The sequence below is a fragment of the Tauraco erythrolophus genome, chromosome 23 (genome assembly GCF_009769465.1).
Source record: "Tauraco erythrolophus isolate bTauEry1 chromosome 23, bTauEry1.pri, whole genome shotgun sequence".
Classification (NCBI taxonomy): domain Eukaryota; kingdom Metazoa; phylum Chordata; class Aves; order Musophagiformes; family Musophagidae; genus Tauraco; species Tauraco erythrolophus.
The window spans coordinates 1,422,905-1,436,365 of NC_141487.1; the positions used below are offsets into that span (position 1 = coordinate 1,422,905).

Consider the following 13,461-nt stretch of genomic DNA (forward strand, 5'->3'; position numbering starts at 1 on the left):
AGCGTGAGAATATGCTTTCATGCAGTATTTGAGAGGGTACTGTGTAGAAAAGCCTGAAAGAATAAATGTAATAATTCCAGCTTCTCCGTCGTAGTTTGTAATATTTACAGATGAGCTGGTTCTGTGTATTACAGAGAGATATTACTGATACTACAGATTTTTTCCCACCACACTCAAATTACTCACATCATACAAGTCATTGCAGACAGCAGCTTCGAAGTCTGCCAGGCAGCTTCTGTTCTGCTGACTGCAGGGCACGCTGGGAAAAAAAGAGATTAACGATAGATTTGAATTAACTAGTTACCGAAATAGTAATAAAAATCAAGTGTGTTCAAAAGAAATCCAGGAGCTGAGAAACGTCATAGAATCATAGAATGGTTTGGGTTGGAAGGGACCTCAATGATCATCCAGTTCCAACCCCCCTGCCATGGGCAGGGACACCCTCCACTGCACCAGGTTGGCCAAAGCCTCATCCAACCTGGCCTTGAACACTTCCAGGGATGGGGCAGCCACAGCTTCTCTGGGCAACCTGCTCCAGTGCCTCAGCACCCTCAGAGGGAAGAATTTCTTCCTCAGATCCCATCGAAATCTCCCCTCTTTCAGTTTAAAGCCATTGCCCCGTGTCCTGTCACTACACGCCCTTGTCCAAAGCCCCTCTCCAGCTTTCCTGTAGCCCCTTTAGGTACTGGGAGGTGCTGGAAGGTCTCCCCGGAGCCTTCTCTTCTCCAGGCTGAACAGCCCCAACTCTCTCATCCTGTCTCCAGAGCAGAGGTGCTCCAGCCCTCAGATCATCTCCGTGGCCTCCTCTGGACTCGCTCCAGCAGCTTCAAGTCCTTCTTGTGTTGGGGACCCCAGAGCTGAATGCAGCACTGCAGGGGGGGTGTCTCATGAGAGCAGAGCAGAGGGGCAGAATCACCTCCCTTGACCTGCTCAAGGTGTGTTTTTCCTGTACATTTGTCACTGGGGTGGTTGTTTCCATAATCCAGAGCAAAACTGAGACTGGAGGAGCAGAAGGACATCAAGAAGGTCTCGTGTGGCTCTTTTGGCTTCTCATGGAGTTGATTTGTGAGTGCAGGTGGATTAAAACATCTCATTCTTTGCAATCTGAACTCTTCCCACAGGTTGCTAACTCCCTGGTGAGGTAGCTGAATCCTGGGCATCTCTGGAGATGCCACTGTTGGGAGCTCAGTAACTTAGTTAAAAAGTCTTTCTTTTTTGTCCGTTGCCAACATACTAATTTGAGGTCAAAAGCTGCTTGGTCATCTCTACATTGGTCATCTCTAGTGCTTCGCTGCAGCACCTGGGAGCGTGGCAAGGAGACAGCAAGAAGAGGAGTCTCTTCATCCCTTTCACTTGATGCTCTCCTAAGTCAGCAGCTGGATGGGAAAATGAGCTCTCCGTTAACGATGGATCTCGTAGGAGGTTCTGGGCTGTTCTTGGATGCTCTGGCTGTAGCTGTTAACTCTGCCTTGCAATAATACGGCGTTTCGTGTCAGATAAAAAAAAATAAAATCTCGCTGTAACGTTCAGTCTTTGGAAGTTTTAAGCGTTTCCACAGTGGCTCGAAGGCAACTGAGGGGTTTCTGTGTCTTGGGTGCTGCACGGGTGCAGCTGTTCAGGTAGCACAGTGGTTCGATTCCGGAGCAAACCCAACTCCACAAATAAACAAGGATTCGGAATTCAAAGCCTCGTCCTTGCTGGCACCGTCCTGCCGCGCTTGTGACCCAAGCGATGGTTTATGCTGCTGCGAGGGACTTGTTGACCTGCATCTGACGCCCAACTCCTTCCATCCAGGCCAGTTATCCGGGGCAAAACTTGGGAAGAGGCTCTAAGAGCAGCCTCAAGGGCTGGTGCATCGACGCAGCCTGTCCCGCGTTCCCTGTTGTGCTTTTCCTCGAGGGAAGTAGTTCAGCAGCTGGAAGGAAAACTGAGTCCGGTTGTTACCAACGGGGATAAAAAGGAAAACCCCGAGCAGTGATCTTGCCGATGGCTCTTGTGGTGCCACCTCCTGCACGTCGCTGCAGGGGCAGCTGCGTTTTGGGTCGGGCAGCTTGTGCAGATAAGGATTTATTGAATGTAGGGATGGGATGAGGTCCATGGAGTGTGGCTCTAAGTGCCCTCCTGGTGGGGCTTTAATCAATGTTCAGCATTTATCTGAGTCAGTGAACGTCTCGGTGACAGACCACTGTCGTGCAGAAATACATTTATATCCAGAAAATTGTGTGTGGTTTGGTTCGGGGGTCGTTTGGGGGCAGAGGTGGCTGCTGCAACGATTTTATCCTGTTTCCATCCCGTGCACCTTTTTGACATTTTACCTCTACAACATAAACCGCTTAAAAATCCTTTTGGAAGTCCGTGCAGCGACACTTTTACCCGGGTCCTCTCCCCGCGTGGGTGGAGTGATCTGAGCGCGCAAACGACATGCCAACCACTGCAACAAGGTACAATATTTATTATTTTTCCTTCCACGTGCAAGAATCGCGTTGCTTTGTTGCGGCCGTGCCGGAAAAGCGACCTTTGGGATCGCTCCGGGATAGCCGAGGGCTGCCTGCGGTGTGACACCATCGCTTTGTGGGGTTACAAAACGTTTTGCTTACGCCGTCGTGTTCCTCCCAAAGAGATTAAAGGGTTTTTTTCGCTGGCGTTCAGCAGGGTTGTGGCTCGCCCCAGACACCAGCACCATCGCTGCGTCGGTGTTACTGGGAAGTAACTGGAAGTCGGAAGGTTTTCTCGGCCAAGGTCACGGCGATAGCGATGGTCAATAGAGCGACGAGCTCCTGAGTCACGGTCATGTGTTGGAGCTACGAGACCATTTCTCCTCCTCGTGTGTGACTCCGGTAAATATAGACGCAGCCCAGCGCCTGCCCGAAGGCAGGAGAGGGTTGAAGAACCGGCGACAGGGCTTAACCCCTTCCTGCGCCGCACTCTGCCGAAGGCGGAAAGCAAGGCGAGGCGGCACCTTTCTGCTTGGGGAATTGAAGAGTTTTATTCCAAAAAAGAAAAAATAAAATAAATAAAATATTTCCACGGGCTGCGGGAGGCAGAGAGCTGCGTGACTCAGCTCTTTCTGAACCCGCTGTGTGTACTTGGCCTGTTTATTCCCAGTACAGTCAGTCCCGAGGGAGTCGTGTTACGCAGCAGGCGCAGTGTTTATTAACCGGCTCGGGAGCTGAGCTAAGAATAACTTTTTTTTCATTTGTTTCGTTGATAGCGATTATTTTGGTGTTATTTTATTGTTTCGCTTAGCGCAGTCAGCGCAGAAAACGAGTAGAAAGGGTTTTCCCCAGCAAGTTGCTGGGAATACGTAAACACACAACTTATTGTCACATCCGAAATGTAAAATCACTGGGATGGAGGCTTGAAGGGAAGCAAATTGCTCTGCCTCACAAGTGGAGCCGCTGCGCAGCCATCCCCTCTGTTCCAGCTCGGGGTGCTGCAGTTATTTGAATTTCAGGGGTTTCCTTGCCAGTTTAGAGGCTTCTGAACCCAAATTTTTATACAGAACGATGTTTGCTTCTTGCCTTCCCCTCCGTGATAGTTTATTTAGGGGATTTGGGGAGCGTTTCCTCGCTGATCTCTTAATTTGCTCACCTCATCCCTCAGCACTTCAGCCACGGTGCATAAAAGCCGCATATTTCCAGCGTGACCGCGTGTGATTATATGACTTTGTGTACCTAGTTAGCTGCTTGGCACCGAGAAAAAGGCCTTTGGACAGATGAATAGATGCCATGCTTTTAATCAGCTGACTTGTTTGGAAAGCAACGGAGTGCTGTGATTTATTCTGTCGGATTTTTTCAGAGTTTATTTCAGCCACCATGTACTTTTCTGTGAACTTTGTAGCAGCAGAAATTTATAAGGCACTTTTTTCCCCTCCCCTTATTTTCCCCCGTGATGGTTTTAACACAAATACCAGTCAAGGCACACCTCCCATCTGGTTTGGAGCGTGCCCAGAAGCGTGTGTTGTTGTGTAATGGTTGTGAAATGTGCTTGTTTAGGTGATGTTGGTTGTCTTCAGCGGGGTTTGTATTGCGTTTGGTCCTCCAGTTGTGAACTCAGCACCCGGAGCGGTCATCGGGGTTAGAAACAGCACTGGCTGTCCAAAATTACCTCCTTGTGATGACAGCTTCATAGCCGAGACCCTTCAGTGGCTGCTGTTTAAGCCCTCATATGGTTTTTTTCTTTATTTGTGACCTTATTCCGATAGGGTTTAAAACCCTAAAGCAAATTTAACACTAGATTGCGTCGTCTTGCGTTTGCCTCTCAGCCCTTCTCGTGTCAGAAGTGACATCTGTTGTCACCGAGGCGGCTGTCTTTGGCTCTGTATTTGCAACGCCTGCTTTAGTGTCTTCCAGCGAAACCTCACAGGTCTGTAGGCTCAGCGATAGCTGTGCTTCCGTTCTTTCGGCTTTCCTTCTGCTTGGGTGATTAAAGGAAAACTCGGGCTGTTGCAGAGGTGGATGAGGACTTTGGGGGTAGCGTGGAAGTTATACCCAACTTGGCTTTGTTTGTCACGTGCGACTTAAGCCTGAAGAAAACATGTTTCATGAACCTGAAGGAAGGGGAGAAGGAGGATGTGGAGCTGCTGGAGCGGGGCCAGAAGAGGCCACAGAGATGATGCGAGGGCTGGAGCACCTCTGCTATGGAGACAGGCTGAGAGAGTTGGGGCTGTTCAGCCTGGAGAAGGCTCCAAGGAGACCTTCCAGCAGCTCCCAGTACCTAAAGGGGCTCCAAGAAAGCTGGAGAGGGGCTTTGGACAAGGGCATGTAGTGACAGGACACGGGGTGATGGCTTTAAACTGAAAGAGGGGAGATTTCGATGAGATCTGAGAAAGAAATTCTTCCCTCTGAGGGTGGTGAGGCACTGGCACAGGTTGCCCAGAGAAGCTGTGGCTGCCCCATCCCTGGCAGTGTTCAAGGCCAGGTTGGATGGGGCTTTGAGCAACCTGGTGTAGTGGAGGGTGTCCCTGCCCATGGCAGGGGGATTGGAACTGGATGATTTTGAAGGTCCCTTCCAACTCTAACCATTCTATGAATCACAGGTATTTTCCTCCCTTTTTGCTGAGATGGGAGCAGCAATTGAAACCATCTGGGGTAAGGGCTTTTCCCTTGAGATGCAGAGCTAGAGGCACGAGAAGCTGGTGGCCGACTGGTCCACTTACACGTGAGAGTTCCTAGTATTTCCCGACACAGCCACCTACTCTGCGTGCTTGCTGCTCTCTGGTAGGATACGACGAGTGGCATCGGGCCCCTTTGCAGGGTGCGTGCACTGACTCAAAGCCACTGATCCTCCGAGGTGAGAAGCCCTAATCTCATGTTGGGCAGAAATCCCAGATGCAGAACGTCAGCAGCGAGGTACTACGAACGCAGGACGACTTCTCTAGGCTGCGGACGAAAAGAGAGCGGAGTTTGCCCGCGTCTCGTTAGCGCTCGATTAGCGCGCGCCGTGCTGCCGTCGCTCGTTGCCGAGGTGTCGTTCAGACTCAGATGTGGTACGTACTGTTTGTTGCACAGCACTGACACGAACAGCTCAAGCAGAATCACACTTGTCAAATAACAGGGGGAAATATTTGATGCTGCATCTGACATCTCCAAAAAAAAAAAAAAGAAAGAATCAGAAGGCTTATTGCAAATTAGTTGTTAACAGGAATCAGAGGGTTTTGCCAGTGGCAAGAAGGGAGGGAAGTGTTGGCTGGAGGGGATTAGAGCAAATGAGCTCCCAGAGAGGGGGGGCAGCAGAAAACGTGCCCTGCTTACCTGCCAGAGGTTGCTGCTTCCATCACAGGAGCTGATTAAAGCATTTAATTGCTCTTGAACCAGAGTTTTTCGCTACTGTATTGATATAAACTACTACAGAATGACATTCTTCAGCTAAATGTTCTACTAAGTGTGCTTTGGTGTCCTCGACAGCAAAGGTCTAGTGATGTACTTAGAGACATGTGTTTGTATTGTCTCTTTGACCCAAAAAGCAATGTGAAAATTGGGTAGAAAATAACAGCACGTCCTGCCTGCTTAGCTTGAGTAGTAGGAACACCGTCCTTACGTGTCTGTGTATTCCTGTTTGAGTTTTGCTCTTGAATAATCAGTCTGAGTGTGGTCCCAAAGTAGGAGTAGGAGGTATTGCAGCAGTAGGTGTTCAGGATGGGACTATTTTTGGGTCAAGCTCAGTCCCCTCATCCCCTCTACCGCATTCAGGTTGCGTTTGGTTTGGTTTGTTTTTTTCTGAGACTGAAATGTTCCTTGGTCAGTTCGTTTCTAAACTGTATTTTCATTTACTGTGTGTTATGTTTGGATCAGCAGGAGGTTAAGGGAGGATTTTACATCTAGGGATGGAAAAAGAAAGGAAAAAAGAGTAACGCCAAGACCCCAGCTGTCTCCTAGACACTCTGCAAGGCACAGGCCACCGGGCAGTGTGTCAGATGTCTTTCAGCAATCAGGTGTACTAGATGCTCCTCCAAAATAAGACACCTTCTTGCTCCAAAACCATCCTACGTTTGAAAGGGCTGGAGCAGCTGAGCGGTGGGTGAGGTCTGTGACTGCTGTAGGACTCGGCCTGGGAGGTGAGAAGTACGTCCATCCTTTCCCCAGTAGCCTACTGTCATGCCCGCTTTATTTTGTAAGAAAAACTCTTCTTAAATTGCTTTCTTTTCCTTAAAAGCATACAACCTTCGTCTCGTAGGGGCTGGTTGACTTCTCCTTGAAAGCCAGAAAGTGCCTGATGTACGTTGGTGTACAAGAACGTGCCTTGGTGTAAGTTTGCAAATTCAGACTCGGAATCTTTGGAGGCTTCAGGACTGAGTTTGTTTCTCGAAACGGCGTGTTTTTGTGTTGTTTCTACACCGTTCCTTGAGCTGTTTGCCTAAAACAGAGCTTCAGGCTTTATTCTGGATTGCCTCTCTTGGTAGCTAAAGTTTTATAAGTTTCTTTTTTCCTTCTGTAATACAAATGGGTTTGGCCTGCCAACTCTAACTTCGTTTTATTGTTTAAAAACTGAATTATTCAAATCAAATACAGCACAGTTCAAATCAAAGATACCCTGAAACGTGCCTGAGGGCTGGTGCAGCGAAACCTGTTCTCTCAATACCACATTATGGACTGAAACGGTTCCCTTGGTTCCTTAGACCTCCTCTTGAATTTTAATACAAGGGCCATGAAATTCGAAGACGAGAAGGGATTCTTCCACAAGGCTTGCGGCGTAAATATCTTGTAATTCCGTGTACAGAGCAGTATTGCGGTGTTTTTAAGCACATCCTCTCCTGTAATCACAGAATCATAGGATCATAGAATGGTTAGAGTTGGAAGGGACCTCAAAGATCATCCAGTTCCAACCCCCCTGCCATGGGCAGGGACACCCTCCACTACACCAGGTTGCCCAAAGCCTCATCCAACCTGGCCTTGAACACTTCCAGGGATGGGGCAGCCACAGCTTCTCTGGGCAACCTGGTCCAGTGCCTCACCACCCTCTGAATGAATCTGTAAAGTGAGCCCAAAGACCTTCTCCTAGAGGAGACCCAAGACTCAATGACCTCCTTTATTCATCAAATAAATCTGACGGTACGGAGCCGGGAGGTTGGGAGCGACTGTGGTCACCGTTAGTAGTGCCGATATCCAGAGTCGGCACCGCGAGGGATAGACAGCGAGGGGAGAAGAGCCGAGGAGCCGGAGAAGTGGTTTGTGATGGAGCCACGCAGGAGCTACAGGGCAGCACGTAGAATTTGGGCTAATTCTTCTTGAAAACGAAGGCCGTCACGGACCAGTGGCTGGTTTTTATGCCATTGCAATAATAAACTATGCTTAAAAAAAAAACAAAAAAAAAGTTACTTTTTTTGTTAGAAAAAAGAGGTGCTCTGAAGAGTTATTTCTAAATGTATCGTTGAAACGTGTAATAGGCATAACTCCACAAGTCGGTTTATTGTTACTTTGGGCGAATAACATGAGGGAGAGCATCTGGTGATGTAAATGGTTATGGCCCAGTGAAATCAGGGGAACTACGGAAAATTTACCCAACCCGTGGTCTGCCTTAACACCCGGAATGATTTCGGGCCGTTTCGTTGCGGTGCAAACGCTTTGAAGCAGCGGTGGGTTGCATTAAACGCGTTCGAGTTTGTTCCTTGGCATTTGTCGTGTTTTGGAGGATTTATCGGCCGTACCTACAGTTCCAGCTTTCCTTGGAAACAAGCTCGGAGGAGACTTTTAGAAAGTCCATGGCCGGGCATTTGGACAACTCTGGCTTTCGGTGTCGCGTTGACGTGCCTCTTCGCTGCGTTTTCTGCCGCGGCACGTGGGGAGCTCGGGGTAGCGTTGATGAATCGGTTGGGTCCTTGACGGAGAAGTCTTCCTCCGTCGCAATCACCTCTGTTGTCTTCATCTCCATGTTAATCAACAGTCCATCTGATAACGTGTTCAGTTCTTATCTTTCGGGCTGAATCGTTTGATACACTCATGGTTTTTAATTTTTCTTGTTCCCTGGCAGGCTCCTTACCCCTCAGGACAGAATGCAGCTCCAACCACGTTGGTGTACCCTCAAGCCCCTCAAACAATGAACACCCAGCCTCAGACCCGCTCGCCGGTAAGGGAGCCCACCTTTGCCTTATCTGACGTTCGTTCATCCTCGTTGGCGTGTTTCTCCGTGCGTACGTGTGTGTCCGTAGCAGCTGGCCACTTCTCTGGAAAGCGTGTTTTACTCCACTGGAAGCACGTTCCAAACGGCAAATCTTGACTGAGTTTTTCAGACGCTGTCCCGGTAGGATGATTTTCCTTTTTGAAGTGGCTTATCAGAAAAGAAGCGATGGAGGGATTCTCATCTACGTTCCAACAACATGATTTATTTTTAGCGTAGTTGCTTTCAGGTTCGCTTCATTTTAGAGTTTAGATTCATTACCAGAATCTTTCTCTTTTCTTCATTTTTATTTTTTTTTTCTTTAAGGAAGTATTTCATAAAGTGATAGACCAAAGATCAGTAAACAAGAGTGATTCTCTGCAGCAGCACTTGGTCTCCAGTGGCCTCCGGGCTTTACTTGGGTGCCACTGGATCAGTTCTAGCCATTAACTGCCCAGCACCCCGTGGGTGCTGTGTACAGCTTCTGTGTACCCAGATCTTTTTGTGGTAAGCCCCTTTCCCATCCAACTTTGGGTTTATCCTCCGTAATCTTTTTTTTTATTATTTTTGGTGTGTTGTAATACTGCTCTGCTGTTGTAGGACTTTTGGTTCCCCAAACCAGGTTCTTTCTGGGGAATCTCAGCTCGTAGCGCAGTTCCACACGGTGCTAGAAGACCCTCCTAGGGCATCAGGTGCTGAACCCAACTTCTGGAGGCACGGTAGCTTACCATCACGATATCTCACGCCTCCGCGGCAATCCGTGCGGCGAATCCGCAGCCGCATCGTTAACCCTTTCAGGTTACCTGTAAAACCGCTGCACCGTTCCCAGTGCTCTTCTCTTTTTGGGGTAAGATGAACGCTGCTGAAGCGCGGCAGCTGAAAGCCTCCGAGACAGAAGTCTTCTATTTGTCCACACACACACACATATATATATAGGACAAGCTTTTCCCCTACGTGCAGCCGCACCGATGCGTCTGCCCCGTTTCTGGAGGTTTCACCTCCAGGATATTCGCAGGAGGGTTCGTTCTGAGGCCCGTTAACCTCTGTGTTGCTGAACAAGCCAATTAACACCCAGTTTTGATGAAGTTTCTGTGATGTGGACAGCTGGGAATTTGTAACCGGATCCCCACCACCTCCTTAGTCCCCCGTTCCGATCAGTAACACTGATGGTAAAAAAACCCACCCCACAACCCTCTTTTCTCAGTAAGTATAATCATCTTCTTTATCTGGAGTTGTTGAAAAGCGCAAATGAGTTGATGTGGTTAGAACTGGAGCAAAAAACCTGACTGAAGAGCTGCATCTCTAAACCAGTTTTTTTGACAGCCCAGCAGAACAGTGCCAATACATTGCACAGACAACTGGAAGAGGAGGAAGGTTTTGGAACAGAGTCCGGTTTACAGGTCCCTGGCTGGAAGAGGCTGGATAAAATACTGCATTGTAAGCAATATAACAAACTGTACTCCTTCTTGCAGGCAACTGTGCCCATGGCACCGTTTTTATTTCTTCCTTTCCTTTCTTTATTATTATTATTATTATTTTTTAACCACATCTTTTTCTTTTTTGTTGGCTGATCTACAGAAACGCACTGGTTTTTTGCTTCTTTGCTAAAAGCATGAGCTGCCCTGGCAGGTTCCTGCCAGGCTACGCGGCAACGCAAGGTCCCGAGTTGAATTTGCAGTCGGGAGGGTCGGACCTGGCGTAGGACAGGGACGTGGGCGACTTTGGGGTTGCCGCTCAGCGGATAACGTCTTCAGGAAATTTGGCCGGACGATGTGTCAAATTGCAGGGTTTTGGCCCCATTATTGAGGAGGTGTTGAGGAAGAATTTGTCTGCAGTTGTCAGCCATTTTCCTGATTTTTATTTTTATTTTTTTTTAATCTCTCCCGTGTGCAGTTTTTGCCGTCTGCTCTGCTAGTGCACTGCCATTTCCACTCCCATTACTAAAAGCCGTCCCCATAACATCTCATTCCACCTCCCCACCCCAAAACAAATGCAAGACCTAGAACCACTCTTGCATTTTGTTCTGCACTTGATTTACCTTTTTTTTTGTTTGTCTGTTTGTTTAATTTAATTTTTTTGAAACCATCCGTTTTGGTGGTGAGGGGAGGGTGAAGAGGGGATGAGGAAGGTGGCAGAATGTCTTTGCCATCCCGAGGCTTCCATAGCACGATCCCGTCACGCGGCTGGTGCGGCTTGGTAGGCTGTTGCACTAACGAGGTTGACCCTAACTCTGCTTCCTCGAGCAGCCGGAGCTTCCTCCATCCTCTTTCTGCATCCGAGGGCCGTTGGCGATTGCACCGTTCAGGCTTTTCTGTCCCTTCCAGGACAGCTGCCTTTTGCAATCCAACTGGCTTCATGTTTTTCTCCCCGTTAGCATCGTAGCATCGCTCCCATACCAAGAATTTTCAAAGCGCAGCTCCAGCTGGGGGGAAGGAAAACAAAATCAGAATCATTCAACACTCCTGAAAATTATCTGTTAGCTCTTGCCGACGCCAGCCTCAAGCACTGGGTGATTTTAACACAAACTGTCCAGTTCTAGGAGATCTGCCAAAAAAACCCCAAACCCAACCCAACCGTGATGGGCGAGGGTGTTTGAGCCATCCAGAAGTGGTTGTTTTCCGCGAGCTTTGAGACGTGCCAGCTCAACGTCAGCAGATAGAGAACATGCCACAAAGCAGTGAGCGGGCAGAAGAGTGTGCCAGGCAGCAAGGTTGGACCCGGGTTTCCTAAAGGAGATTTTCCTTTTTAACCTACGACTTTTATTGGACAGAGGAAGAAAAAAAACCCCAAACCCAAAGTGTCTGTTTTAATCCGAGCCAGCAGTGACTACAGTTTGTTCTGTTGCTTACAGCTACTGATAGGAATAAAGCCTATCAGCCTGAGTTATTTAAAAAAAAAAAGAAAAATTAAAAAAAAAATCAATAGCCAACGGTGACCAGTGCAAAATAGATGAGGGTATTTTTCACTAACTTTGAGATTTTATTTAATTTCTCTTTTTTTGTTGTTCTCTTTTCGTGTAACACATATTACTTTTCACCATGGAATATACTTCAGCTTCTTAAGATACAAGCTTCCAGCTCTTGTTTTAAACACAGTGAGAACAAATCTTTCCTGTGGAGCAGTGATAAGAGGTACTTTGGCCCTGAAATTAAGCACCACGAGGTTTTCGCGCCCCACCGTTCCCGTTTTGCTTATTTTTTTTTTTCATTTGTGTATAACACAGAGCGTGTAGCCCCGCCAGAAAGGCTCACCTCCAGCTTTATTCCTTTTTCTCCAACACCAGATGTTTGAACTGTTTTTGAGGAGTTCTTCCTTTAGGAAAATAAGGACTTGAAGTGCATTCACCTCCCGAGACTCGTCCGGGTGCCCGTTTCTCATCGCCGTAGGAGCCGTCGGCAGAGCCCGGAGCCTTGGGAGGGCGCTGAGACTCTTTTGAGTGCTTCTGTCCTGCCGTTGAGATTAAAATGGAAACTTTAGCTCGTTGGTCTTCCAACATGATCATGCTTTGCTTTTTTACTTTAAATGTAAAGCTTCTTAGGGATAATTCTCAAGGTGTCTGCTAGGGGTGGGAGAACTCTCAGCTTGGTGAGTCAGTGCAGGTCCTTTTTTTTTAATATAAACTCTTGTATTAGGAGTAGTCTGTGTGTGCATATTTTTTCTCATTTCTGAAGGTTTTTGTGACTTTCCATCCGAGTGTCACGAGGAGGTGAAGGTAGAAGGAATACATAAACACCGGTATTAGTAGGCTACTTCTTGGAAATCTTAAATATAGATGATTAAATTGTTTATAAAGGAGAAAAATCAGCTGGACCAGTGAATATTTCGACTTTGCTTCTCATGTTTGATGGCATTAAACCAGCTGAGAGGGAGGGCCGTAAGTGAACCCCAGTCCACTTCTTCTGACTGCAAAAACATCTTATTAAGAAAATCAGTAATTAATAGCTGGGTTTGATCACTCTTCTCAGGCAGAAAGTAAACGGTACCGAGTCCCTGTAGTGGGACTTGGCGGAGGCGGACTGTGCCGCGTGCTTCGGCACTTGCGGAAGTCCCTGAGCCACCACAGCTTAGCAACAAGGGGAGGCACGTGGTGGGTAAAAAGCCACCGTGGGATCCAGTTTCATTTGCTCCGCTCAATTATCGGAGCTGTTATCAATAGGTTTATCCGCTCTCGTCGTGGAGCTCTGCTGATGACACTGGGAATTAAGGGTTTAACTACCCAATTTGGCTTCTGGAAGAGGATACCTTGTCATCTTTATTTCTGTTTTCCATTTCTTGCATTCATTTTTATTTCTATTTTAGCAATCAGTTCCTTGTTGGAAAACGCTTTTGATGTTCAGTGAGCGTGTTAAATTCTGATTCCTTTCCTCCACGTGTAACCCAAGTGGGTGGGAAGTGATTGAGTAACCTGAGCTCAGGGCTGGGAACCAGGACCTCCACTACTCCATCCAAGTTCTGCTGCTGATGCCTTCAGCTCCCCGGGGACATCCCACCTTAACCCGTCTCCTTCGCTTTCAGATGGGGGATGACAAATCCAACTCATTAAGGAGGGTTTTATTGTGATCCTTCCAGGGGGGCGGGAGGGGGGGGAAAGCTGAAAAGGAAATTGCACTGTGTGTCCGTGCAAAGAATTGCTGATCTTTGCCTTGCAGGGGATTTCCCGCCGCCCCCTCCCCGGCAGGACACTGCCTGCGCCCACCCGGCCCTTAACTGCTCTCCAGCCATGAGTCTCCATCCTCCGCTCCCACCAAATATTTGGAACGGCTCTGAGTCCAGCTGCTTTAACCATTTACCTCCACCTTAAACAGTTGAAAATCTCCACTGCTGCTTTGGTTTCAGTTGGTTTTTTGGTTTTATTATTTATTTTTT

General features: G+C 47.9%; 1 protein-coding gene across 14 annotated transcripts in view; it reads left to right on the forward strand.

Moving 5' to 3' along the window:
* EIF4G3 (eukaryotic translation initiation factor 4 gamma 3) overlaps positions 1-13,461 on the forward strand; it is a 154,498-nt gene that overhangs the window by 63,248 nt on the left and 77,789 nt on the right. For 6 of the 14 annotated variants that reach the window (XM_086625701.1, XM_086625695.1, XM_086625699.1 and 3 more), the window contains exons 1-2: positions 8,491-8,565; positions 9,919-10,032. The exons of 1 other annotated variant lie outside the window; for it this stretch is intronic. In XM_086625701.1, the coding sequence (XP_086481827.1) occupies positions 8,536-8,565; positions 9,919-10,032 (144 nt within the window). In that variant the 5' untranslated portion in view covers positions 8,491-8,535. Of the gene's footprint in view, positions 1-8,469; positions 8,566-9,918; positions 10,033-13,461 lie in introns of those variants that run through there. 7 more of the 14 variants (XM_086625692.1, XM_086625694.1, XM_086625691.1 and 4 more) reach the window with 3 other exon arrangements.